Source organism: Lipophrys pholis, assembly GCF_963383615.2.
Source record: "Lipophrys pholis genome assembly, chromosome: 9".
NCBI lineage: Eukaryota > Metazoa > Chordata > Actinopteri > Blenniiformes > Blenniidae > Lipophrys > Lipophrys pholis.
In genome coordinates, this window is record NC_137639.1 from 30,882,982 (window position 1) to 30,909,425 (window position 26,444).

At 47.0% G+C, this 26,444-nt stretch overlaps 3 protein-coding genes and 1 long non-coding RNA gene across 5 annotated transcripts; 3 read left to right on the plus strand and 1 right to left on the minus strand.

The window, feature by feature from the left end:
- The first annotated feature begins 1,246 nt into the window (after positions 1 to 1,246).
- LOC308114885 (uncharacterized protein) lies at positions 1,247 to 3,680 on the plus strand. Its single transcript, XM_080472128.1, has 4 exons — positions 1,247 to 1,576; positions 1,883 to 2,236; positions 2,661 to 2,993; positions 3,437 to 3,680. The coding sequence occupies exons 1-4, from the start codon at positions 1,537 to 1,539 to the stop codon at positions 3,526 to 3,528; spliced, it is 819 nt and encodes a 272-aa protein (XP_080328254.1). The 5' UTR covers positions 1,247 to 1,536; the 3' UTR covers positions 3,529 to 3,680.
- Positions 3,681 to 4,462: 782 nt separating this feature from the next.
- scn1ba (sodium channel, voltage-gated, type I, beta a) lies at positions 4,463 to 16,244 on the plus strand. Of its 2 annotated transcripts, XM_080472412.1 has the most exons (6): positions 4,463 to 4,904; positions 8,926 to 9,092; positions 11,089 to 11,326; positions 12,752 to 12,893; positions 13,732 to 13,803; positions 14,865 to 16,244. In XM_080472412.1, exons 1-5 carry the CDS (start codon positions 4,856 to 4,858, stop codon positions 13,796 to 13,798), a joined length of 663 nt encoding a protein of 220 aa, XP_080328538.1. In that variant the 5' UTR covers positions 4,463 to 4,855; the 3' UTR covers positions 13,799 to 13,803; positions 14,865 to 16,244. The 2 variants fall into 2 exon arrangements, with proteins under 2 accessions (XP_080328538.1, XP_080328539.1); XM_080472413.1 differs by lacking the exon at positions 13,732 to 13,803 and having other exon boundaries at positions 4,543 to 4,904.
- Positions 16,245 to 17,430: 1,186 nt separating this feature from the next.
- On the plus strand, positions 17,431 to 23,963 carry psmc4 (proteasome 26S subunit, ATPase 4). The gene is made up of 11 exons (XM_080470969.1): positions 17,431 to 17,490; positions 19,016 to 19,114; positions 19,754 to 19,940; positions 20,347 to 20,493; positions 21,199 to 21,308; positions 22,243 to 22,336; positions 22,466 to 22,633; positions 22,882 to 22,958; positions 23,175 to 23,343; positions 23,524 to 23,579; positions 23,670 to 23,963. The coding sequence occupies exons 1-11, from the start codon at positions 17,458 to 17,460 to the stop codon at positions 23,781 to 23,783; spliced, it is 1,254 nt and encodes a 417-aa protein (XP_080327095.1). The 5' UTR covers positions 17,431 to 17,457; the 3' UTR covers positions 23,784 to 23,963.
- Positions 19,902 to 25,610, minus strand: LOC308114253. Its single transcript, XR_013935602.1, has 3 exons — positions 25,478 to 25,610; positions 20,489 to 20,539; positions 19,902 to 20,002 (listed from the first exon to the last, which is right to left on the minus strand). It is a non-coding gene; the product is annotated as an uncharacterized lncRNA (long non-coding RNA).
- Between the last annotated feature and the right edge of the window lie 834 nt (positions 25,611 to 26,444).

Here is a 26,444-nt window from a genome sequence, read left to right on the forward strand (position 1 = left end):
TCTTCTGTCGCCGCAGAGGAACATCCAGGCCTCGTTTCCATGGCGACGTTTCAAGTGAAGAAATCTGAAAGCAATGTTGTTTTTCCAGTTGGGCCGCGAGTTGGCGCTGTTGGTTTGGTTTAAGCCGAGTTTCCAAAGGGATTTGAAATGAATCTGAATTTACCGTAATTCCCAGACGAGAAGCTTCTACGTTTTTTTTTTCCACAATCTTTGAACTGAGCGGCTCAAACAATGACGGCTAACTTACGGATTTGTACGGATTCATGCCACACGTGGGTGATGTGTTCAGGTGCATCAAGTAATTTTATCACTTTGGTGGGTGTGGCTTGTATTCAGGCGCGCTCAGTGGTCCAGAAATTACGGTAGTCCAAAAGTACAGCTGGTGGAGAATCGATCACTTTTCAACTGGTTTGAAACTAGTTTCATGTTGGTTTAATTAACTGGTGTAAATTTATTCTGAGGATAATCCAGAATTGGGTCAAAAACCTTTTCCCAAAGCAGCCTCAGGCTAGTCTAGAACTGGTTCTAAGAAATGTCTCCAGAATCGTTCTAGAATCCGGCATGATAACTAATCCAGAACTAGTTTAAGGCTGCGCTCCAGATTCAGTTTAAATGTGGATCTAGAATGAGACGATGATGTAAAGCTCCTCTAGAATCAACCGGAGATCGAATCACAAACAGATTAAAAAGTGGTCTTGAAGGAGATTTAAACCAGATTATGCGGAGTGTTGGTCTGGAACCTGAAGCGGGACCAGTTTCAGTCCAATTGGTCTCCAGATTTAATCCTAATCTGGACTGAGAAGAGTTCTAGATGTCTTCAGGATCAGCTGCTGATGAACTGTTCATTATCGTTCTTCTTAAAAGTTGCAGCGACTGAACTTCCTGTGAACCAATGAACCGTCTTCACACCTCCGAGCCCCCGCATGATGGGGGGGGGGGGGGGGGGGGTAAAGAGAAGTGTGTGTGTGTGTGTGTGTGTGTGTGTGTGTGTGTGTGTTTCATCTTGCAATAACTTTTTTTTCACTAGTAATGAAATTCTGTTCATACAGGATTATGTGTGTAAGAAGCTTCAGTAAACACACGCACAGTTTGATTAAACAAACGAGTCTGGTTCTGTTGGTTCTGGTTCTGGTAAAACTAAACTTTCAGAGTAAAACTCTTCTTGTTAAAACAAACACAGACCACAACCTCCCACCCAGTTTCAAATCTTGTCAGGTTCACTTCCTGTAATTAGAAAAACAAAAACGCAGTCAGTCAGAGAGTCTGGAGCTTCAGGAGGTTCCTCTAAAGACTGAAGGTTCCTCTAAAGACTAGAGGTTCCTCTAGAGACTGGAGGTTCCTCTAGAGACTGAAGGTTCCTCTAAAGACTAGAGGTTCCTCTAGAGACTGAAGGTTCCTCTGAAGACTGAAGGTTCCTCTAAAGACTAGAGGTTCCTCTAGAGACTGAAGGTTCCTCTGAAGACTGGAGGTTCCTGTAGAGACGGAAGGTCCCTGAGGTTCTTCATCTGGAGGTGGAACCACTGAAACGCCGTCGAGATGCAACGCAGCTTCGTCTTCTGGAAACTTTGGTTCACAGGTGAAAGTTTCAGGGTTTTTTAGAAAACAAACTTTCTTGCTTCTTCCAAAGATTTTAGTGAAATTATCTTTACTGTTACTGTAGTTACTTAAGTACTGTTCTCACTTTACTAGTTACCCCCAATAGAAAGTAACTAGTTACTTGGTAAAGTTATTTTGTGACTGAGGTTTATATAGTTGGATTATTGTAGTGTTAGCATTAGCATTAGCTGTCAGGGCAGTAAGTTTTTAGAGGAGGAAGATGCTCTATAATCTGGATGTTAGAGGAGGAAGATGCTCTATATCAATAACGCTGTGAACTGATCAGGTGTGGTTGCCATGGTGACGGTAGAGCAGCCCCCCGTCCTGCCCGCCGCTCTGGGACAGGATGTGGTTCTTCCCTGCTTGGTCCGGTTCTCCCCTGAAGACCGGCAGACCGAGCTCCCGGTGCTGTACTGGATCTTCAACCCCCAGAACCCGGTCCAAGTCTGGGTGCCCTCCAAGGAGTACCGGAACCGTGTGGCCCTGCTGGACCCTGGCTGGGACCGCCTCAACAACTCCCTCCTGCTCAGGAGGGTCCAGTGGTCCGACGGTGGTCTGTACCTCTGCAAGCTCACGGTCACCACTGAGACCCAGGGCAGCTTCAGAACCAAAGGGAACAAAACCACTCTGGTGGTCCACGGTGAGAACCCAGAACCAGACAGTCTGGAACCAGGCCTTGAACCAGGTCAGGAACCAGGCTAGAACCAGTCTAGAACGAGGTCTGGAACCAGGCTAGAACCAGTCTAGAATGAGGTCTGGAATCAGGTCAGGAACCAGGCTAGAACCAGGTCTAGAACCAAGTCAGAAACCAGGTCTGGAACCAGTCTAGAAACAGTTCCGGAACCAGGTCTAGAAACAGTTCTGGAACTGGACTGGAACCAGGTCAGACCCAGTCTGGAACCAGTCTTGAACCAGGTCAGAACCAGTCTAGAACCTGGTCTGGAACCAGTCTAGAACCAAACCCAACCAACCACATTGGTCGGCAGCCTGGAGTGAGCAGGACTCTGTTGTAACAGGACCATACTGCTGCGGTCCTCACTGTGATGGTCCTCGATCTGTTTCAGACCACCTGGTCCTGGTCCTGGTTCAAAGCGGTCCCGGCGGCTCTGGGCTCCGCTGTTCTGTCAACGTGTCGTTTGACACCGCCTTCACTCTGTCCATCCTCCACCAGGGGGCTCCACTGCAGCCAGGGGCCCCCGACCCGGCCTCTGACCCTGTGGAGGGGGCTCCCTGGCAGCCGGGGGTCCCAGACCTGGATTCGGACCCTGTGGGGGGGCCCAGGTCCTGGGTCCAGCTCTCCCAGACCGCGGCCCTGCAGGGACCTGGTCTTTACGAGTGTCGGCTGCTCCTGCAGAGCGAACTGGTGACCCAGAGCAGCTTCCATCTCAACCTGCCAGGTAACTTCCACACTACTGGAATACCTGCCAAGTTACTCATGACAGCAAATGAGACAAAGTAACTAGTTACTTTTCTCTGTCAGTAACTAAAAACTGGGCACATATGCATTTCTACTGTGGTTACAGTAACTGATTACTTACTGATTACTTCTTTCTAGGTAGAGGGACTAGTTCAGTAGTAATCATAGTAATATTAGTTGTAGTAGCAATAATAAGTACTGTATAGTAATGCAATAACTGTTACTTCAGTTACTCGTGATAAAAAAATAACTAGATACTTGGTAATGCTCCTTTGTTTATAATAGTGTATTATTGTAGTGAATGGATGATGGGTGGAGGATGGATGGTGCATGATGATGGGTGGAGGATGGATGGATGGAGGATGATGATGGCTGATGGCTCTATAGACCCACAGTGATGAAGGTGAATCTCTCTTCCTCCAGACGAGGAGCCCTGGCTTCTCTACGGCTCCCTGCTGACGGTGCCTGTCGCCTTCCTGCTGCTGCTGCCCTGCGTCCGCCGCTTGCTCCCCTGAAGGAGCTGCAGGGAGGAGGAGGAGGAGGTGCAGGGAGGAGGAGGAGGTGCAGGGAGGAGGAGGAGGTCCAGGGAGGACTCATAAATACTCAAAAGTAAAGTTTTCAACGGGGCCTGAAAATAAACATATAAATAAAGAAATATATGAACTTTTTCTTTTCAGTTCGTTTTTACCTTTATTTTTTAAATCTATGAATCTTGATGATGATGATGATGATGATGATGATGCAGTTTGCTTCTGGAAGCATGAACGCATCGTAGAAAAGCCGCTATTGCTATGACGACGGCTCTGCGTCACCCCCCCCCCCCCCCCCCCCCCCTAATGTTTGCGTTGTTTTGTTTCGGGGGTTTCACGCGCCACTCGGTTCTTCCCGCCTCGTGAAAGTGGTCGGATTGAAGAAATGAGGAATAATTGTGTTTTTAAAAATCTGGGCTGATTTTTTTCCATCCCTCTGACGGTCCGGTGCCTCCGGTACTTTTTGCACCACCGGAAGCTGATACCCGTCAGGAGACGTCTGGACCGAGAGGCGTGGGGAGGCGGAGGGGTACCGGAGGCACAGAGCGGGCTGAGAGCGGAGGACGGTCCGTGAGGATTTTTAAACCCGCCTGGCACGAACTCTCCCCCCGCTGCGGCTCCGCGACGCGCCGCTGGCGGGGACGAACCGCGGAGCCGCGCACTTTGCGCCCCGCCAGAGACGCACAGCGGCTGGCAACAGTGTGTCTGACCCCCCCCTTCCCTCCACCACCGCCTCCTCCTCTCAGACCGGGGAACACCTGCGCACATGCGCACGAGCAGCGACTGAGCTCACCTGGATTAAAAAAAAAAAAAAGAAACAAAATTACGGAGCTTCATCACAGCCGCGCGCACCCGGAGCCGTGAACACGCAATCTGGACCGCGGGAGGAAAACACACACACACACACACACACACACACACACACACACACACTAAAGTTCCGGTTCGGACGCAACAATTTTAAGACTTCTGATCGCGTGCGGGCCCTCACGCACGCGCACACACGAGTCTTCCATCGGCAGCACAGCTTCCTTCCACCTCTCACAGTCTTCCTGTAGGTCCTCAGAGTGACACCAGCCGGTCTGTCACACCGATCCGGCGGACACGTCACCGACCCGAACAGGTGATTTAAAGCCGGAGGAGGAAGAGGAGAAGGAGGACGAGGAGGTGCAGCATCGGGGCGCACCACACCCAGCAGGCGTCTCCCCCCTCTGCCTTCGGGACTCTGCAGCCTGCTGGAGGTCCCAGTCTGATTCAGTGTGTGTGTGTGTGTGTGTGTGTGTGCGCGCGCGGGCGCGTTGGCTCCTCCAGGATGTGTGCGGTGACACTGCTGTTACCTGTGATGCTGCTGGCGCATCAAGGTGAGTCAACTTGTGTGTGTGTGTGTGTGTGTGTGTGTGTGTGTGTGTGTGTGTGTGTGTGTGTGTGTGTGTGTGTGTGTGTGTGTGTGTGTGTGTGTGTGTGTGTGTGTGTGTGTGTGTGTGTGTGTTGTTGTTGTTGTTGTTGTTGTTCCATCTCCGTGCACTCAACGCTCAGACGTTCACTTTTGCGCGCGCGCTTGTTATTACAGTAATATAGTGAGGCATTAAAATGAAGCGCGTGCGTGGTACTAATACCTCACGCACGCAAACAGCTGTTTGTATGTTTGAGCATTAAAAATATATATATTTAAATGAGAAGAAAGTAAAATTCACACTCAGAGAAACAGAAACATGATCCAATGGGTGGAGGTGATCTAGTGAGGGTGGAGGTGAGGTTGGAGGTGATCTAGTGAGGGTGGAGGTTAGGTTGGAGGTGATCTAGTGAGGGTGGAGGTTAGGTTGGAGGTGATCTAGTGAGGGTGGAGGTGAGCATGGAGATGATCTGCAGTGAGGGTGGAGGTGATCTAGTGAGGGTGGAGGTGAGCATGGAGATGATCTGCAGTGAGGGTGGAGGTGATCTAGTGAGGGTGGAGGTGAGGTTGGAGGTGATCTAGTGAGGGTGGAGGTGAGCATGGAGATGATCTGCAGTGAGGGTGGAGGTGATCTAGTGAGGGTGGAGGTCAGCCAGACATGAGCTTCTCATTCCAGCAGAGCCGCGACTGGAATCACATTAGAGCTCATTAGAAGCAGAGTGCAGTTATTAGGACGACCCCAGGGAGGCGCTCTGAGAGGAGTCCCTCCCTAATACCCCCTAATGTAGTCTTATCATTTATCTTCTGTGGAGCTTCAACACACACACACACACACACACACACACACACACACACGCGCGAGCCGGACTCAGACCAGGGACCGGTGACGGTGCTAACCACTACACCACCTAATGAGCCATAATGACACCAACAATAATATCAGGAGCAACTGAAACAATAACAACAACTTTATGACCTGTAACAACAATAAATAACAAATAATGAGAACAATACCAAACACAAACAATTATAGCAACTGCAACAACATCAATACAAAACAATAACCGTGTCAATATTAACAACAAGAACACCAAACAAAACAAAAACAACTGCAATAATCAATAATACCAACAATAGTGACAACAAATACAGCGACCATAACAGCTACAACATCAATATTAATAACAGCCAAAACCACAATAACAACTGCAATACCAACAATCACTACGATAACAACACCAACAATAACAATGACGGCAACAACAATAACTAGAGTAACAACAACAACAATAATAACAAAACAGTGTCAAACCGTCACATTGAGATTCGTTTTCATTCCATTTGAAGCTTCTGTCATTTTTTAATTGCTGGATCTGTTCTGGCCCACTAATCTGCAGCGACCTGATTACAACACACACACACACACACACACACACACACACACACACACACACACACACACACACACACACACACACACACACACACACACACACACACACACACACACACACACACACACACACACACACACACCGTGACCTCCAGAGTGATTATAAAACATGAATAAAGGTGCTTTTATCAGACGTTCCACCTGCTGACCGACTCGCCCGCTAATCTGGCGCTAAAAGAACCAGCAGACGTTGGAAAACCTTCCTCTGCCTCTAATCCAGTTTCTGTCCACGCAGACATGAATCTGACCAGTTGCCAGCGCCGACTCTGCAGTCAGACGAGGACAAACCAATCAGAGCGGCGCCGCGGAGCTCAGTCAGCATGCTAATATGCTGGTTTTAAAGGCTCGTTCACACCAGCCAGTTTGATCCGGATCAGAGTCTCTTCGGGGACTTTCTGGGAAAAGTCCACTTCGTTTGATTTTCTGAACTCTGGTCCGGATCTAACAAGAAACTCTGGTCCTCTTGAAAAGGTCGGTCCCGGTTCTCATCGAAAAGGACTTTCCAGTGGGCGGGGGGAGAGGACGTGACGTAGAGCGCAAGGCATTCTGGGTAGTAAACAGTCAAAGCTAACTGCACGAATCAGAAGAAAGCAGAAAGTTGGAAAATATCTTGTGGGCAGAAGGGGAGTGAGGAGGAGGAAGTGAGGAAGACTCTTTGAGACTGAAGACTGAAGGAGCAGTTGTTTGTGGCTACCGATTAGCCACGAGCTAACTAGCCTAGCCACCACGAGTTAGAGCGCCAGGACTTCCTCTTTCGGTCCGGACCAATCACTGAGCCGTGTTTGTTTTGTGTGACAGCGCCCCCAAACAGCAGCTGGTGTAACTGTAGGACGTTTTCCAGGAGGTTTGATCCGGTTCCAAAATGCAGCGTGAACGCAAACCGAACCAAATGAAGGTGTGACCCCCGCCCCCCCCACCCCTCCGCCCCCGCCCAGAAAAAGTGTGGGGCGGCGCTTCAGACGGAGTCTGTGAGACAACTCGAGTGTAAGACTGATGTATGACAGGGTCAGGCTACATGTGAAGGCTGAACGGACACGTGAACAGGAAGTAAACGGAGAAGTGAACAGGAAGTGCACAGGAAATAAACAGAGCAAACAGGAAGTAAGTCAACAAATACAGTTCTTGACAGAACTCTGGGTGACAGGATGGTGTGTGTGTGTGTGTGTGTGTGTGTGTGTGTGTGTGTGTGTGTGTGTGTGTGTGTGTGTGTGTGTGTGTGTGTGTGTGTGTGTGTGTGTGTGTGTGTGTGTGTGTGTGTGTGTGTGAAATAAAGGGTCGGGTTTACACCAGAGCTGACACACACACACACTTCAAGAACACAAGTTATCTGCTGTGAAAGCTAAACATGAATCACCCCACCCCCACCGCCACCCCCACCCCCACCCCGCTGCTTCCTCCCCCCTCCTCTGTACAAAACCTGCATCTCTTCATGTTTCTGTTCAGAGTGTGTGATGTGTTGTGGTGAGGCGACGTCAGGTGTGTTGTGATTCCGGGGATTAAAACAAACCGACTGAAAACATCCTAATCTGCAGTTTGTGGATTGAGATGTTGTGTAATCCTCAGATTACGTAACAGATTTACAGGTTTGATGCTGTGTGTGTGTGTGTGTGTGTGTGTGTGTCTGTCTGTCTGTCTGTCTGTCTGTCTGTCTGTCTGTCTGTCTGTCTGTCTGTCTGTCTGTCTGTCTGTCTGTCTGTGTGTGTGTGTGTGTGTGTGTGTGTGTGTGTGTGTGTGTGTGTGTGTGTGTGTGTGTGTGTGTGTGTGCCTTTTAAGCCTGACGTTGTGTTCTTGACCCCCCCCCGCTCTACTTGCTTGTGCTAACTCTCTCTCCTCCTCTTCATCCATCTTCTCTGTTTCTCTTGGATGTTCTTTAGCTTCATATTTCTCCTGATGAGTTTAACTGATCTGAGTTATGTGTGTTTCCTCCTGCTCTTCCTCCTCCTCCTCCTCTTCCTCCTCCTTTTGATTGAAACTGAGAGCCCCCTCAGTGATCAGCGTTAGCGCTGGCTCTTTGGTTGAGGCAGTGGAAGCTTCAGCCTCAATGTGGAGTTACAGGTGTGTGACTCCCGGCCGATGATGATGATGATGATGATGATGATGATGATGATGATGATGATGATGGCACCATATATAGACTCACACGTCTATATATGAGATTAGCCCGGTTAGCGTTTGAAGCTCTCTGCAGCCTCTTTATTTCCCCTCAGTTTAAAGAAAAACCCTCAAAGGGAGAAAAACCCACCTGAATGTGTCCAAACTGAAGCGTGAAACCGTGAGAGGAAATAAAAACTGTGACACACCGAAGCTATGCTCACTGCAGAAGTCAAAACCAAAACACTAACCAAGGAGCATGCGGTGAGCATCAGCCACGAGCGCACTTTCCTCCAGAGGCTGGATGTTTTCTCTCCGACTCTTCAGACTCTCTGCCTGCGAGTTCAGAGAGAAACACTCCGGCCTCTCGCTCGACCTTTGACCCCGTGTGACGGCTCTGACTCACGTCCCCCCTCCCACCCCCCACCCTCCCACCCCCCAACAGCGTCGGTGTGCGGCGGCGCCTGCGTGGAGGTGGAGTCCGACACCGAGGCGGTGGTCGGCAAGGGCTTCAAGCTGGGCTGCATCTCCTGCAAGAGGCGGGGGGAGGTGAAGGCCGAGGCCGAGGTCTCCTGGTCCTTCCAGGCGTCCGGGGACAGCGACTTCAGCGAGGTGAGGGCAGCCAGCGACACCGCCAGCGACACCGCCTCGACGCCACGTCGACATTTTGTGTCCAGAAAGGGTTTCGTGTGTAAAGTTCCTCCAGCAGGACAAATCTTTAACCTTCTGTCCACAGAATAAAGCCAAACCAGAACCTTCTCATCTCCTCTCCTCTCCTCTCCTCTCCTCTCCTCCCCTCCTTACTGACAAACCATCAAACTGTTGATGTTTCCTGACTGACGCCATCTTGGGAAACCTGCCCCAGGGCATTCTGGGATATCAAAGATGGCGTGGCGGCAGCTCCAGCCAGAATATCAACATTTGATGGATTCAGGGAGAAAAAGCTCCAGACTTTGTCAGAGAAAGAGTCTTGAATCCTGGAGAAAGTCTGGATGTAGTGAAACTGAAGGTTTTTCTACAGAGAATCCAGATGTGCAGAGATCCAGTGGACAAACGGGATCTTGTGACACGAAGCTTCAGGAATCAAACCAGGGATGTCCCGCCAAAATAAAATGCTGGAAATACCAGTTAGTCTGAGTGTGACGAGGAATTTCCTTCAGGAGAGTTTTAAAGACGAACGTCAACAAGTCAGTCAGTGTTTTTTATATGTATATATTTATATATATGTGTTATTTTTTCTTCTCATACTTTCCCCTGGCCTCGGGTTGGCGGAGTTTCTATTTGTTATTTTGTTTGTATTTTATGAAAAATTTTCTTGAAAAAAAAAGTTAAAACCAAAATACCAGCAAAGTTCTGCGTCTTCAGTGCGTCTCAGTGTCTCGGGCTCCTCGGCCTCGGCGTTCTCTGAAGGAACATTTGCGATGCATTTATCATGAACCCAGAGCAGCGACTCCTGCATCTTTCATGACTCCTGGTTTTTTTATGCTCTTTGTTCCGACTGAAAGCCGGTGTTCGCTTACCTAAGTGGCTCTTAGCCGCCGCGCTTCCTGCATCAGGCGGGCGCCATTAGCGCCCGGCCGCTCGCTCAGACCGAAGCAGCTCGCTCGATACGCAGCTCATTTCACTTCATTAGATTAGGACCCACCCGAGTGGGCGGAGCTTCACATCGGCGCGAGGAAAACGTTCGCCGCAGCAGACCGAAGCTCCCAGGAAGCGACAACACGTCGCCGTGCCGGTCGTTGGTTTTATGTGGGACAAAGATTCTGATCCAAACATTCATAAGACGTTCAAACGGAGGAAGTGAGGCCCCGTTCCCATGGCAACCATTTCAAGTCAAGACACAAAACTGTTAGGGTTAGGGTCGTGTTTTGTGTGTTTGTTTACACGACAACGGTGCTCGGAGACACTGAACAACTTTTTGACAAGGATCAGGCTTTGAGGAAATTCTGGTCCTGGTCCTGGTCCTGGTCCTGGTCCTGGTCCTGGTCACCAGGTTGGTAGTAACTAGTTCTACTGCATGTGCTCAGTAGAGCCAATCAGAACAAAGTTTCCTCCGGAGTGTCATGACTCCCCGTCCGTATTCTCCTGGACCTGGTACTTTTATTTTGACAGTCACCGTAAAAACAATCCAACATGGTACTTTTATTTTGACAGTTACCGTCATAACAATCCAACGCGGTCGTCTGTCCACTAGAATGTTTGTGTATTCGTCTTTGTTAACGATATCTATTCACGTGTAAATGGGAAAAGTGTTCCTGACCCCGACAGGTCATCTGGGGTATTAAATACTGCCCCTACAGGTCATCACGGGCATTACTCTGCTCCACACTGCCCCCACAGGTGCAGTAAACAATACAGCCTCTCCCAGCAGTGTAAACCTACAGCAGCATTGACAAAATGTCTGATCGATGATAACGACAACATTCAGCTGTTTGGAGACCAGAGATTATTTGTGCTGAATGTGTCTCCTGACCACTAGAGGGCGCCACTTCAGGTCCTTCAGTGTACATTCATCCTCAGAAAAAGGTTTATTTCGGTGCAGTAACAAGCACTGAACTATAAAATCCTAACGTTCAGGTTTTTCCGTGCTGTGTCTTCACGCTAACAGTTGTACTACTACGAGAATACTGCAGGCGAGGTTATCGACCCGCGTTTCTACGACCGTCTGGACTGGAACGGCAGCAAATCCACCAGAGACCTGCAGGACGGCTCCATCTACATCCTGAACGTGACCTTCAACGACACGGGGGTCTACAAGTGCAATTTCAACCGCTTACTCAAATACAGCAACCATGATTACTTCACCAACACCACCAAGACCATCCTCCTGACAGTGGTGCCCCAAGGTACCGGCGGGAAGACGGTCTGCTGCTCATACTGCTGCTCATACTGCTGCTCACACTGCTGCTCACTGCTGCTCACACTGCTGCTCATACTGCTGCTCACTGCTGCTCACACTGCTGCTCACTGCTGCTCATACTGCTGCTCATACTGCTGCTCACACTGCTGCTCACACTGCTGCTCACACTGCTGAATCTGCTGCTCATACTGCTGCTCACACTGCTATTCACTGCTGCTCACTCTGCTGGCTCTCTGCGGCTCACTCTGCTGCTCATTGTGCGGCTCACTCTGCTGCTCACTGCTGCTCATACTGCTGCTCACACTGCTGTTCACTGCTGCTCATTCGGCTGCTCACTCTGCTGCTCATACTGCTACTCACTCTGCTGCTCACTGCTGCTCACTCTGCTGCTCACTCTGCTGCTCATACTGCTACTCACTCTGCTGCTCACTGCTGCTCATACTGCTGCTCACTCTGCTGCTCACTGCTGCTCATTCTGCTGCTCATACTGCTACTCACTCTGCTGCTCACTGCTGCTCATTCTGCTGCTCACTCTGCTGCTCATACTGCTACTCACTCTGCTGCTCACTCTGCTGCTCACTGCTGCTCACTCTGCTGCTCACACTGCTGCTCATACTGCTGCTCACTCTGCTGCTCATACTGCTGCTCACTCTGCCGCTCACTCCTTATGTATCTTAATGAATGTTGTGTATGAGAGTTAAAAGTTCAAAGCTGTTAGCGGCTTTGAACTTTCAGAAGATTTTGATTTTCCAATTCAGATTTTGATCATTTCAATATTTTAGTAATTATTTGACTTAAAGGGACATATTCTGCAAAATCCATTTCCTAAAGGTTCTCCAGCAGTACTAATCGTCTCCATACCTGGACTGACGTCCCAGAAGTGAAGACAGTCTGTCCTCTCTCTCCCCGGCTTGTTTCAGGTTATAAAAAGTGTGTTGCTCCAAGCAGCCAATCAGAAATCAAACCCTATATAGTGTCATCGGGGGTTTAGCCAATCCCAATCAAGGTACCCTCCCTTTGACTCCTCCCACAATTAGGCAGCTCTGCTCCGGCACATGGCACCACGAGAGGAAGTACTTCCTCCTCTTCCCAAGATGTGTGGGCGGAGCCAGTCCAGCTCACACAGACACAGCAGATTCTGAATGCAGCTCCTATGATCCAATATTCAAATGAGGAAAATCAAGGAGGAGCTAGAAACTTAGAATACTGAAGGTTTCTGGACCAACCAGAACAGGAGGAGGAGGAGAACATCTGGATGTTATGACTCCCTAATGAACTTAATAGCTTTTAAAACTTTCTGGACTTAAGTTACGTTTTACTTTCAATACTTCCTTTTGTTACGGAACATTACTTGCGTGCGTGCGTGTGTGTGTGTGTGTGTGTGTGTGTGTGTGTGTGTGTGTGTGTGCAGTCACACGGGGGATGGCCTCCATCCTGTCAGAGGTGATGATGTACGTCTCCATCATCGGGCTGCAGCTCTGGCTGGTGGTGGAGATGATCTACTGCTACAGGAAGATCTCTGCCGCCGGCGAGGAAGCTCTTCGGGAGAGCGCGTGAGTGGAAACGCACAAACACAAGCAGCGGCCGACCAATCGCCTGCTGGGACGGCTAAATGCTTCCTCCTCCTCCTCCTCCTCCTCCTCCTCCTCCTCCTCCTCCTCCTCTTCCTCCTGCTGCTGTTACAATCTGCTCCATTTCCATTTGTTCCCAGGCTAATTTCAGACAAAATCAACTGAAATTTCAGAACCAAGAAAACACAAGCTTGAACCGATTCGGGGGAGGGGATGTTTAACATCATGTTTCTTCCTCCCACAGCAAACTTCTAAACATTTCCACTTATGATCACATTAAAATAACTGTTAGTCTCTCCTTGTGAAATCAGTTAACGTATCATTGAAGTGTAAAATACGCCTGCGTGTCATCTGCATAAAGCTTCACTTCTCAAGGTCAGCAGCCAAAACTCAATTGTTCAACACCCGTCAGTTAAAGTTAAAACATAGAGTTCGAATTGACTTTACTTCCTGTTGGATTCTTCAGCATCATTGATGTCATATAAAAAAAAAAAGATATATATATCTCGAAAAAACAATGAGATTATTTGATCATTTGAAATGTGCTGATTTAAACAAAAAGATAAAGTTGCATCATCTGCATAAAGTCGTATTTGATTCCGGCCGTGCTGCTGTTTCATTGCCTTCATTAACGTCTTGGTGTCTCAGACAATACAGAAACATTTCGCCCAGTAGTGAACAGCTTTAGTAACATTATTTCTGTAACATAGCATTAAGAAACGGTTCTGAAAATAGCTGATTTTACGTGAAACGGCCTGCAGCTGATCTGATATCTGACTCACCTGTTTCTCTCCTCTTCCTCCCACTGTCTTCCCTCCAGGGCGGAGTATTTAGCCATAGCATCAGAAAGTAAAGAGAATTGTGCAGATGCACAAGTGGCAGAATAGAACCGGTATGTTTCCTTTCTCTCTGAACCGGGTCACAGAATTCACTGGAGTTTCTTCCACTTTCATTCCTTCGTTTCATGTTTCTGTAGTTTTTATGTCACTGACATGCTTTCTCATGGGTACTGTGGTTTCCTCCCACAGTCTACAAAATACACACCGCATGCTCTATAAAGAAGATGCTCTATAATCTGATGTTAGAGGAGGAAGATGCTCTATAATGTGGATGTTAGTAGAGGAAGATGCTCTTTAATCTGGATTAGAGGGGGAAGATGATCTATAATCTGATGTTAACTGAAGCTCCATCAGTCAGTGGGAGGACATTTACGTATCTGAACTTCACCAAACACTACCGTTGTCATCAGAAGAACCAACTAAATTGAGACCAAAATCAAGAACTAGGGTATTCCAGGACTACTCCAGTGTTGCAGTACTCCAGTGTCTGGAGTACTGCACTACCAAACAGCATCATCTTAGTTTGATAGATTTATAGACATCTTGTTAAAATCATTCATCTCGACTCATTTCAGTCAGATTGAGCCGAAGTGTTTACATGACGCCGTTTTAAAGGAACAGTGTTCGATCAGATTACGTCTATGTACTGTACTGTACTGTACACTACCGTACTGTACTGTACACTACTGTACACTACTGTACTGTACTGTACTGTACTGTACTGTACTGTACACTACCATACTGTACTGTACCCTACTGTACTGTACACTACAGTACTGTACCCTACCATCCTGTACTATACTATAATGTACTGTACACTACCGTACTGTACTATACTATAATGTACCGTACTGTACCCTACCGTCCTGTACTGTACTGTACCGTACTGTACTGTACACTACCGTCCTGTACTATACTGTACTCTACTGTACCGTACTGTACCCTACCGTCCTGTTCTGTACCGTACCGTACTGTACTGTACCCTACCATCCTGTACTGTACCGTACCGTATCGTGCCGTACCGTACCGTACCGTGCTGTCTGGTACTGCCCAGTACTTTCCAGGCTGAGGTGAAGTATTAAACTGTGTCCCGTCTTGTGTTCGGTGCCTCCAGGTCGAGGAGGGAATCCATCTGGCTCCTCTGAGGAGTCTCATGGCGTCTCGGCTGCCTCCTCTCGGTGTCGCTGAGGAGGCTCCGAGCGGAGGGCGGCCGAGGCGACCTCCAGCCGGAGGGCGGAGCTGTGAGTCTCCTGCGAGGGCGAGGATGGACGCAGCGAGCTGAAGACACTCGTAGCTCCCGGCTCCAGGCCGCCCGGTTTCCTCGCCACCTGCATGCTTCCACACTCCGGCCTCCTTGCACTCCGCTCACCTTTCACCCCTGCACTGACTCCTTTGCTCCAACGCTTCAACTAAACCGTCAGGAGAAACACAAGTTTAATATATAGCAGGGAAACTTCCCCTCAGAGCTCACCGCTACAACGGGCCTCATACTGTGTGGAGGAACCCTGCTCACCACTCAGCTTCCCCAGTAGGAACATTTCCTGGCCCAACGTCTCACTGTGAGAAGTGGAGGTTGTTCTTCTGGTGGTTACCGGCCGGCCTCCTTCACTTCAGCAATAATTAGATGAAGCTAGAAAATGAATCCAAAGTGGTTCTGCTCGCCCCATCACATTCTCACATCACTACCGGGCCTCGTGTAGAAACCTGGAGCCAACCGTGATTGGCTGAAAGACACAAGGTGGGTGGAGCCAAGAGGATGGACGTAACACTCGTCTTTACAACTGGTCCAAAGTCAGAAACCCTCTAAAACAACAACAAAAAAAACATCAAACCAGTTTATATATTGAGAGAATATGAGTGTAAAGAGTTTTCATTCCCGACATGTTTTTAGTATTTTCAGGTTAAAACAAAGAAACGGGGAGGAAAAGATGATTTGTCAAAGCGAAGCAGCACAACCCAGCAGAGTGTCGTCCATTCTTCTAGAACTCCACCAATCTGTAGAGAAGTTACTGCGCACCACTGCCTGTGACCACTAGCTGGCAGCAGAGCACTGCCCACAGCACGTTAACTGCTCCTCAGCACATTTACTGCCCTTCAGTACATAAACTGCCCCTCTGCATATTTACTGCCCCTCTGATATTTACTGCCCCTCTGATATTTACTGCCCCTCAACATGTTTACTGCCCCTCAACATATTTACTGGCCCTCTGCATGTTTACTGCCCCTCAACACGTTTACTGCCCCTCTCTTTTTCTGTCGACGCGAGCTGGAGGTTTTTGGCAGAGGATGTTTTCAACACAGAAGCGAGGGTGAATCATGAAGCGTAAAAAGCTTCATAAATATAAATAAATGAAGCTGACTTGACTTACAAGACGTTGTTGACGCGGTAGAGAAACCGTGTTCTCTCGTGTTCTCCTGTTTCCTTCCAGCAGCAGACTCTTCCTCACATGTTCTGGAATGTTGCTCGCTCAAACCAAACAATAAAAGTCTTGAGAACAATGTGCTGCCATCTGATTCCTCCTTCCTGCGTCTTCTTACACCTTCACATTCACCCTCTGGTTCAGAGGAAGACGACTCGTCCGTCAGGAGCGAGTCGCAGCTCGAGTTCTGGACCTCGAGATCGGAGGACGACCCACGGAACCGGAAGACGAAACGAACCCAGCCGACGCCAAATACATGAAACAATCCAGTTCGTCACATCAAACATATAGACTCACCATCAGTTGTTTAGGAATTATTTCTTTCATAATCTTGAACTCATTTCATTTGAATTATTATATTATATTGTATTATATTGCATCGCAGCATAGCCTCGCGTATCGCAGCATAGCGTAGCATAACATAGCGTAGCGTAGCATAGCGTAGCGTAGTGTATGATAACATTATTTTAGAACAGATTGGCCTGAGTTTGCGAGTATTCAATTTGGATCCGCTTCAGTTTCCTTCCAGTTTTGGATAAGTTGGAGACGTATTCAGGCTGATTATGTACAAGGACATCTCTTGGCTCTCTGGGGACCCCAGATCCCCCCAACTCAGCAGTCACCAATTAATTCTTTTTTTGTTTTTATGTAAAAGCCATTAATAATGACAATAATTCAATAAACATCTTTAATTAAAAAAAGAAAGATTGATACACAAATAAGACACTGGATTGAAATGATAAGCAAAAATTAGAAAAGACCAAAAGGAAAATGGCAGACTAATTATTTAATCATCTAATGCAAAAATAGTAGCCCACGGATTGTGAGTTGATTTGTTGTGTGGTTCAGGTCTTTATTGATGCATTTGTTTGTTTTCTCTGCTTCATCCTTTGTTATTATTATTTCTCATTTTTAATTATGGACGATATTTTATATAAGCCCGTTGGGCATCACAGTTTGGGTTTCACATCTTTTTAATCCTACAGTATATTCTTATATTGTGCAAATCCAGAAAAAATAATGTAACAGTGAAGTCCTTGAGTTAAACGTTTCTATAAACACATTGTTTAAGATAATTGTCCCATTATTAGTTCTTGCATTGAAATATATAGTTATTAAATGACTACAACTAAAAATATGTACACATAAATAAACAAATTTAGTTTAGCAAAATAAAATAAGAAACATGAATTCAAAAAGTATTAAAAAGCTTCTGAGCCTAAGAACTCCATTACCCATAAAACCCCGGGTCCGCGTCCTACGTCATGACGTCACTTTCTAACCATCATGGAGGAGGTTGTATCCGTGGAGAAGAGCCCGGTGAGCAGCTCTCACTTCACCTTTCTTTCTCTCTGCGCTTCATTAACGCCGTTTATCCGCAGCTGTTTGCATGAGGACGCTTTCTGGCTGTAGCCTTCCATGTGTGTCTTGATGTGAGCGTTTGTTTTGTCCGTTTTATGGCTGAAACTCAAACCTGCCGATTCATTGTGTCCGCTGCACCGAGCTCAGTCATGCTAGCTGCTAGCGTTAGCATCGAGTTCACGAGCGGCGAAAAAAATCCAAAACATTTTTTAATCAGAGAAACTTAAGGAATTCTGGCTCCTCTGGAAACATTTGATTATGGTTCTGATTCTTATATATACATATATATATCAATTATTAGTTTGAGCAGTTAAAGGAGGTTGACTGCAGACGAGCTAGGTGTTAGCTTAGCCTATGTCATCGAGATAATTGTTTTTTATTTTTAATATTTAATGTCCCGTATGTTAAAAAGGCAAATACGGTAACCTTGGTTTAGTTTATAGAGCTGTGCTTCTAATGTTCCGTATTTGCACTACTTCTGATAATACTTCTGTTACTCCTAGACTTGGTTAATATTTATATTTTACCTCTTCAAAGTTTTGTATTTTCTACTATTGTGTGTTTTGTTTTTTTATTGCTGTTACAATATTTCACTGTTAACACTGCTACAGAGTGATGGCAAATGACAATTTTACTCTGCCTGTAGTTTATCAATGTAAAACTAATTTACTAATACTAGCTGTCATTCTTATATATTTTACTTAAGGTTCAGGAAGCAGAATGATTATGAACTGTAATTATTGATATTTGGGGAAGTGGTAGGATCAAATAAGTTTGCCTTCTTTCCATTTATAGATTGTTAAACTAGATGTGGGGTTTTTTTCAGATTATGTATGTCTACATGCGGTGTTTTTTTTTTATATACATATACCATAATTTCCAGACTGAGTACACCTGAATATAAGCTGCACCCACCAAATACAAAAAGAAAAAAGAGAGGTCGGGGTTACGTGATGCACCTGAACGCATCACCCATGTATTGAAGGCATGAAGCTCTTTAACCCATAAAAATGCATAAAATAGCTGGGTCACTGGGTTGAAAGTGTGTGAAAAAAGCAGCTTATAGTCTGAAAATTACGGTGTATATATGTATAAGCATCATCGGGCCGTGAACACGGCAAAGATTTCCAGTGAAAATGCAAAACCCCCGTAGCGTTTTGGGATCCATTTACATGATGATGATGATGATGCTCGGAGCCACTGAAAGTGGCGCCTTTTTTTTTTTTTTTTTCAAAACAACTCCCAAGGTGAAACTTCTCTTAAGTGCTCTAGCCCCATGTGGACAATGGAAATGTTGTTCCTCGTCCTGGTGACCACGTTGGTAGTAACAAGTAGTTGTGCACATGCTCAGTAGAGCCAATCAGAAGAATGTTTTACCTCTTAGAATTGGTGCTCTCATGAAGATGTTGGTGTGTGTGGGCTCCACTTCCTGGAGTGTTCCTCATAAATAATGTTTTTGTGTTGTTGTTGTTGTGTTTCTCAGGAGGAGATGCCTGCGATCTTGAGCTCCAGACCCCAGACGGGCCTGTCCTTCCTGGCTCCAGAACCAGAAGACCTGGAGGACCTTTACAGCCGTTACAAGGTTCTGGAACCGGCTCGGGATCGGACTCACTTTAGTTCAGTGCTCACGTGCAGAATAATTCCATCTCGCTGGGCCAGAGAAAACAGACCTGATTACGATGTAAACTCTAAAGATGAGAATTTTGTTTTAGTCAATAAAACGTCCAAATACATCAGGAAGGTTTTTCCTACTTTATCTTTCAAAGCTCCTTCATTGATCAAATATTGTTCACATTCAGGGAAATAAATCTAGTTTTTTAGTCATTTTCTGAGCAGGAATCTGTGTATTACATGCTCTTAATGCTAACTGTAGTTCAGGACGCCCTCTAAGAAATCAGGTTTCAGTCTCGGTATGAACGATGTATATTATCACAACTAATACAATATTTTGAATTTAGTCCAGAGGTGTTCAACCTGGAGCCTCATGAGACTCTTCTGCTCCATGAAACGTTCAGAAAATGTAATTGTTTTAAGTTTGTGTTCCACGGTGATTTTTGGGAAAAAAAGTCTGATCTCCAGGATAAAAACTGAAAAACAACCAGAACAGCAGGAAGAAATAAAAACTGTCTCTCCTGGTCGAGTCCAACGGAAAACTGTGAACTCTTGGATCTCTAGAAACGTGATTTATTTATATACATTTTTTATTTCCTGTGTCTTCCAGAAGTTGCAGCAGGAGCTGGAGTTCCTGGAGGTGCAAGAGGAGTACATCAAGGATGAGCAGAAGAACCTGAAGAAGGAGTTCCTCCACGCCCAGGAGGAGGTGAAGAGGATACAGAGCATCCCGCTGGTCATCGGACAGTTCCTGGAGGCCGTGGACCAGAACACGGCCATCGTGGGCTCCACCACCGGTAAGCAGCAGCAGGAGGGAACCACTCTGGATCTGTAGGGACCGGAGAGCACCGCTCTGGATCTGTAGTTCATAGAATAATTGATGATTTGTGGCAACAAAGTGAAGAATTCAGAAATAAAACGCGGCTCCAATATCAGAAAACATGAATTGCGATTCGTCGTACAAACTTAAGAAATGGTTTCCTTCACTCCCTCGTTGTTCTGGTGTTTCTAGAGCCTCTTTGAAAGAAACGCTAGAAAATGTAAACGCCAGAGGTAAAGAGCCAAACGTGTGTTTTGAGATTAGAAAATGTTGCGCGAATGAATAAAACAAGAGCCGAAGCTTGTGAATTATGAACAAGTGAAGAGTTCAGGCTGAGCCTGTGTGAAGGTTCAGTGAATTATTCAGCGGTTCCGTCCTCCCAGGGTCCAACTACTACGTCCGCATCCTGAGCACCATCGACCGCGAGCTGCTGAAGCCCAATGCCTCGGTGGCTCTGCACAAGCACAGCAACGCCCTGGTGGACGTCCTGCCGCCCGAAGCCGACAGCAGCATCATGATGCTCACCTCTGGTACGCCGCCGCCGCCGCCAGGGTCCGTGTTCCGTTCAGCCTTTTCCTTTAGAACAATCAAACAGTCAATTACAGGAGCAGGATGGACAACATCTATTTTTTCAACCAAATAGAAAACAAACATATTGCAATAGAAAGCTAATGTGTTTGGCTGGAGAGCTGGTAGGATTTAATAAGTGTACCTCCTGCTCCTTTTCATTCTATTTGCATCGTGTGTATTTATTTATTTCATTAAACTGCAAAAGCCGGATAAACATCTAAATCAACTGGTGGGCGAGTGCAAAGGTCACAGGCAGCCTGAAGGGGGCAGCAACGCAATGCGCCGCTTACTGTCCTATAAAACAAAGAAGAGACACGACGTCCAGGTTTTCCTGCAAATTAAGCGTGAAATAAGAATTACGGTCGTATTTTATTAAACCAATGCATCGCGGGAAACGACCCGATTTTACATTTTTTGATTTTCAGTTTCAAAAAAACGGGAGACGGGCTCGTCCCCAGTTTTTTTTAGTTGTTTTTTTTGTCTCCCAATATCAAATCGGAAAATGAAAATTGTGTCATTTCTCGTTTCCGGACATCAAAAGGAAAATCAAATGGCCGAAAGGTACACGGACCCACGCTGTAGCCAAACGCCATCAGACACTGCAAACAGTCAGGAAAAATGGCCGACAACGGAATCCATTAGATTACCGTGTGTGTCTCTCTCAGACCAGAAGCCAGATGTGATGTACGCTGACATCGGAGGGATGGACATCCAGAAGCAGGAAGTCCGAGAAGCCGTGGAGCTGCCGCTCACACACTTTGAGCTTTACAAACAGGTTCGTCTTCAGATAGCCCCAGAGTGGGCAAATTCTAAAACCCCGATAAAAGATGACGTTGTATAGAAGTCTATGAGGAGAGTCTGCTTCTCTTTTTTTCTTTCAAAGGTCTTTTTATTATTGAAAAATAATAACAGAAAATAGCATTTACTGTACAGGGAAGTATCCCCCCCACCCCACCCCCCCCATAACAACAGTCACAAGCCGCAAAACATCCAAACATGACTCAAGCCTAATCTAGATTAGAAGACAAACAACCACAGCTGCAACTAAAAGTCACATTCTGAGTAGCAAAGGTCAAGCTTGACAATACACACATCTATACAGATAAGGGCAGTCCTTCCTACAAACTCTAAAGGAAGCAGAGTTCCATTTATGGGCCATGTTGGAATATAGGATGCAGTGACACACCCTAGACAAAAAAAAAACCCTCCCCTCACCCCCACCCATCACAATCCTTGGAAAGGTACAAAGAGCATTACAAAAATAAATAAATCATATGAAGGAAAAACAAAAACCAACAATCAAACAAAAAAGAGAGAGAGTCTACTTCTAAATTTCTATTCACGCCGTGCCTCCTGCAGTGTTTTTTATGTGTCACGGCTCCCCTAAAGGCCTGGCATATGTACTGCATGCCCTGAAGCATGTAGTACACCTTGAGCTGAGTTCATAGTGACGTGTGGAGGGAGTTTTCATCGAGTACCCCGGGGAGAAGAAATATTGTTTTGTGGACGAGGCCTTGTTTTGTTCATGTTGTTGCGCGGTAGAATCTGAAATGATCAACATTTCCCGCAGCTCTTGAATCTTGTTCAGACTCCAGAGCAGCTTCACAGGAAGTGAAATAGGAAACTACAGTCTCAGGTTGTTTGAATCTTGTTGTACTGGTTAGAATGACAATGAAGATGATCTATTCTATTCTATTCTCCTCCCTCAGATCGGGATCGACCCTCCTCGCGGCGTCCTGATGTACGGACCTCCAGGCTGTGGGAAGACCATGCTGGCTAAAGCTGTGGCTCATCACACCACCGGTCAGCTTCTCCTGGAAACATTCCGATTCCGATCCGTTTTCTATCTGTTCATGTTGGTTCGGTTTCAGTCTGCAGCTCTGGCGTTGGGCTCTTCCCCTGCTGAGGACTTTGTTTGCTCTTTGTCTCCAGCGGCCTTCATCCGAGTGGTCGGTTCAGAGTTCGTCCAGAAGTATCTGGGCGAGGGTCCTCGGATGGTGCGAGATGTCTTCAGGCTGGCCAAGGAGAACGCCCCCGCCATCATCTTCATCGACGAGATCGACGCCATCGCCACCAAGCGCTTCGACGCCCAGACTGGAGGTAGGAGCTGGAGCCTCTTCTGCCCCAACAGAAGGGGGCATCTTCTGTGTTCCGACCTTAAACTCCGGAAACACGACCAGAACAAAGGGAATAAAAGCAGAAAGCCCAGCTGAGAGATAATGTGAACTTAAATAGTTTTCACAGGGGTTAGGGTCAGCAGATGAGGTTTGAAATGTTTCCTGTTGAGATGAAAGAAGTGACGAGATCCAGAGACGACGATGTTAAAGTGTTTCTGTTCCCTCCTGCAGCGGACAGGGAGGTTCAGAGGATCCTGCTGGAGCTGCTCAATCAGATGGACGGCTTCGACCAGAACGTCAATGTCAAGGTGAATAACCCCCCCCCCCCCCCAAGTCAAAGTCAAATTTATTATTAACAATCTCTTACTGAAAATTCACAAAATCAAAACATCTCAAAAGTCTTCATGTTATTATCCTGCCATTGACCAGCAGGGGGCGGAACAGTGCCCCTCGCAGCATTCACACAGCTGAATCACATTTAGCCCTGAAGCTAACTGACCTGACCCCCCCCCCCCCCCCCCCAGGTGATCATGGCCACCAACAGAGCAGACACTCTGGACCCGGCCCTGCTGCGTCCCGGGCGTCTGGACAGGAAGATCGAGTTCCCGCTGCCTGACCGCCGGCAGAAACGTCTCATCTTCTCCACCATCACCAGCAAGATGAACCTGTCCGAGGAGGTGGACCTGGAGGACTGTATCCTTTAAGCTCCCAGACCGGGTTCCAGAACCGACCGCTCGGCCTGAGACCGCTCGGCCTTAGACTGGGTAATAATATTCTGACTGCGTTAATCTGCATCTCCACTGTTTGTAGTCGTGGTTGAAAAGTGTTCCGCTCCTCTCTGGAGACGTTCAGTCCACCTTAACTCATGTCCAGATGTTGCCCGACCAGACAAGATCTCTGGAGCAGACATCAACTCCATCTGCCAGGAGGTACACACACACACACACACACAGTCTAAACAATGCTAACCCCTCAGTATCAGTTAGCTGCTAATGCTAACGTGGTTCTGTTGCGTCCAGGCCGGCATGCTGGCGGTGCGAGAGAACCGCTACATCGTTCTGGCCAAAGACTTCGAGAAAGCGTACAAGACGGTGATCAAGAAGGACGAGCAGGAACACGAGTTCTACAAGTAGAGAAGCTCCGCCCCCTCCAGCGCCCTCACCTGTGTGTGTGGGTGACTGACCCCCCCCCCCCCCCCCGGGGGAAGTGTTTTCCTACAGGCGGTCTGCTGGACTCCTCGTGTGTCACCAGATGTTTGTTTCACCAACTCGTTCAAACACCATTAAAGGTTTTTCTTTTTTTCATAAAAACTGAATGTTTGGATTCTTTCAATACTGAAGTTACTTCTATAGTTACTGAGTACAGGCTTTTCCTCCGGAAAGGGTTAGTGTGTTGTAGTGTATCAGTCTGAGTATAGTTACTTCATTAGTTACTGTACATAAAGTAACTACTTCATATATACTCGGGCTGTTACTGTATTTATTGTAACAGTTGGCTCTATAAAGTCACTTTTCTAGTAACTTATTACCTCATAGATACTTTTATTTTTTTTTAAAACCAGTTACTTTCCTAGTAATGGAAAATGTGAAGTAATTAGTTACATGGTAAAGTACCCATTCTTGGTTACTTAAAATATTTCCAAGTAAGAATGTCTCTTGATTATTCATTCATTACTCCTTTTAAAAAGACTAATTTATTGCAAAAGTAACTAGTTACTTGATAGGGTAGGTTGTTTGCTAATGTGGTAGTTATTGATTACTTTCCTGAGTAGTAGTGGAGTCAAACTGAGTACGCAGTTACTTGTCCAGTTCCTGTAAATAAAAACTACTTTGATTAGTTACTTCTGTAAAAAGAAAGTAGTGGACTTACATTCCTGGTAACTGAATATAAAGTATATCAACATTAGATATTTAAATCATCTTTTATTTCTTTGGTTTGAAGTTACAGATCCAGTTTAGGGTCACAGATGTTTTGAAACAAGTTAATTCAGTGAATTTAACTAGAATTTGAATTCATGCGAAGTGAAATGAACTCGTTCAAACTACAAACGAGTCAAACTCCCGTAATGAAACCAGAAAAACCACGTGCTTTATCCCAGGTGATGAATCATTTTAAAACACAAAAGAGGCACAATTTAACATAAAAGACAAAACAATTACTTTAAGGACTGACTTACCAAAACAAAAACATATAAATGCAATAAAGAAACAGAAAATGACCCAAAAAAACTGAAAATGAACAATAAAATTGAACAGAAATGGTTTAAAAATTCTCCACAGGAACAAACAAAAAAAGAACTTACCTTAAAAAACACAAAAATGAGGAAAAACTGATTAAAAACAGCCAAACAAAGTTTCCTTTTTAACAAAAGGACCTTAACGTAAGAGAAATGAGCATTAAAAGCATTTTTCCTCATGAGCTGGATTTCCTGCTGTTTGTGTGACTGAATCTGATTTATCTCCACATTTTCTTCATTCTTCTGTTAAATGTGTTTTATTGCCGAAAGAAAAGTCCTGATCCAAACTTTACACATTAAAGAAAAGAGGACAGACGTTTGTAGTTTCTTCATTTCCTTCCTCTTATTGTGTTGAAAGTGGTTTGACTTTGTTTTTATCGCTTCTGCTTCTTTTGGGTTTTTTGTTTCGTTTGCTGTGTGGTTTTTCATTTATAGCACACACACCCACACACACACACACACACACACACACACACACCCACCCACCCACCCACCCACCCACCCACCCACACACACACACACACACACACACACACACACACACACACACGGAGGGTGTGAAGGGGAGGGGAAACTCCGCAGCGGACTAACTTCAGACTCGGCTCCGGTCCTCTGGTTTCTTCCTCCGGCTCTCCGCCAGCAGAGACGCAGTCCTCCAGGCTCCGGACCCCCAGCAGGCTGCAGCAGCACCGGGCCGTCCGGGTAAGCACCGAGCCGGGACCTGTGGGTCTGCGGCGGCGCGGAGAGTCAGCGGGTCGACGCTAGCGAGCTAAGCGGCTAACAGAGCGCGGTGCTCCGGCAGCGGTGCTCGGCTCGGCTCGGCTCGGCTCACAGCTGGGCCCCCCGCCTCCCGCCTCCCCGGAGCGGCGGCGGCCTCGGGAAGCCGCTCCGGGGAGTCTCCGCGGAAGCACTGCGGCGGCTGGAAACGGACTCGGGGTGGGGAGGGGGGGGAGGGCAGAGGCGGTGGATGTGCGGTGAATTGTGCGCCATCTGTGAGCTCGTGGAGCTGACGCTGCCCCGGCACGTGTTTGCGCAACTTTTGTTTGTGTTGTTGGTTTCCGTGAAAGTGCTGCGTTCACGGACTGCGCACGTCCAACTTTCAGGGTCACTTCAGGGGTTTGTTATGAGGGGATAACCCCCCCCCCGACGGGTCCGGTCAGTTCTGTTTGCCTCCACAGCCGAACAAAGGGCCCCAAACTGCGGCCCCATCCCCCCTCCAGCACCTCTCATGCACTCTGTCAGTGGGGTCAGAGTCCTGGACGCCCCCCCACCCCCGCCCCCCCCACATGTAAACCCCCTGCTCACAGCTGGACAGTCTTTACAAACACAAAGCCCGTGGCAGCAGAGGAGTACCCGCAGGAACTCCCAAAACATTCCTCTGGTCAAAACCTGCTGGCCTTTGAGGTGCTGCGGGATCTTTTTGTGTAATACCACCACTGTGTGTCAGGTGGCAGTAGTGAGTCGGCGTAGTAACGAGTTTGTCGTCTTGTTTCGTTTGTTTGTTTTCATGACTGTTGTGCTCCTGGTGATCGGCCACCGGCGCACTACGACAACGTTT

What these genes read in the sequence shown, in the direction of transcription:
- LOC308114885 (XM_080472128.1), top strand. Translation starts at nt 1,537, where the DNA reads ATGCAACGCAGCTTCGTCTTCTGGAAACTTTGGTTCACAG. An exon ending in CTGGAAACTTTGGTTCACAG is followed by an intron (nt 1,577 to 1,882) that starts GTGAAAGTTTCA and finishes TGAACTGATCAG; the next exon opens with GTGTGGTTGCCATGGTGACG. An exon ending in AACCACTCTGGTGGTCCACG is followed by an intron (nt 2,237 to 2,660) that starts GTGAGAACCCAG and finishes GATCTGTTTCAG; the next exon opens with ACCACCTGGTCCTGGTCCTG.
- scn1ba (XM_080472412.1), top strand. Translation starts at nt 4,856, where the DNA reads ATGTGTGCGGTGACACTGCTGTTACCTGTGATGCTGCTGGCGCATCAA. An exon ending in GGGACAGCGACTTCAGCGAG is followed by an intron (nt 9,093 to 11,088) that starts GTGAGGGCAGCC and finishes TCACGCTAACAG; the next exon opens with TTGTACTACTACGAGAATAC. An exon ending in GAAGCTCTTCGGGAGAGCGC is followed by an intron (nt 12,894 to 13,731) that starts GTGAGTGGAAAC and finishes TCTTCCCTCCAG; the next exon opens with GGCGGAGTATTTAGCCATAG.
- psmc4 (XM_080470969.1), top strand. Translation starts at nt 17,458, where the DNA reads ATGGAGGAGGTTGTATCCGTGGAGAAGAGCCCG. An exon ending in ACCTTTACAGCCGTTACAAG is followed by an intron (nt 19,115 to 19,753) that starts GTTCTGGAACCG and finishes TGTGTCTTCCAG; the next exon opens with AAGTTGCAGCAGGAGCTGGA. An exon ending in CATCGTGGGCTCCACCACCG is followed by an intron (nt 19,941 to 20,346) that starts GTAAGCAGCAGC and finishes CCGTCCTCCCAG; the next exon opens with GGTCCAACTACTACGTCCGC.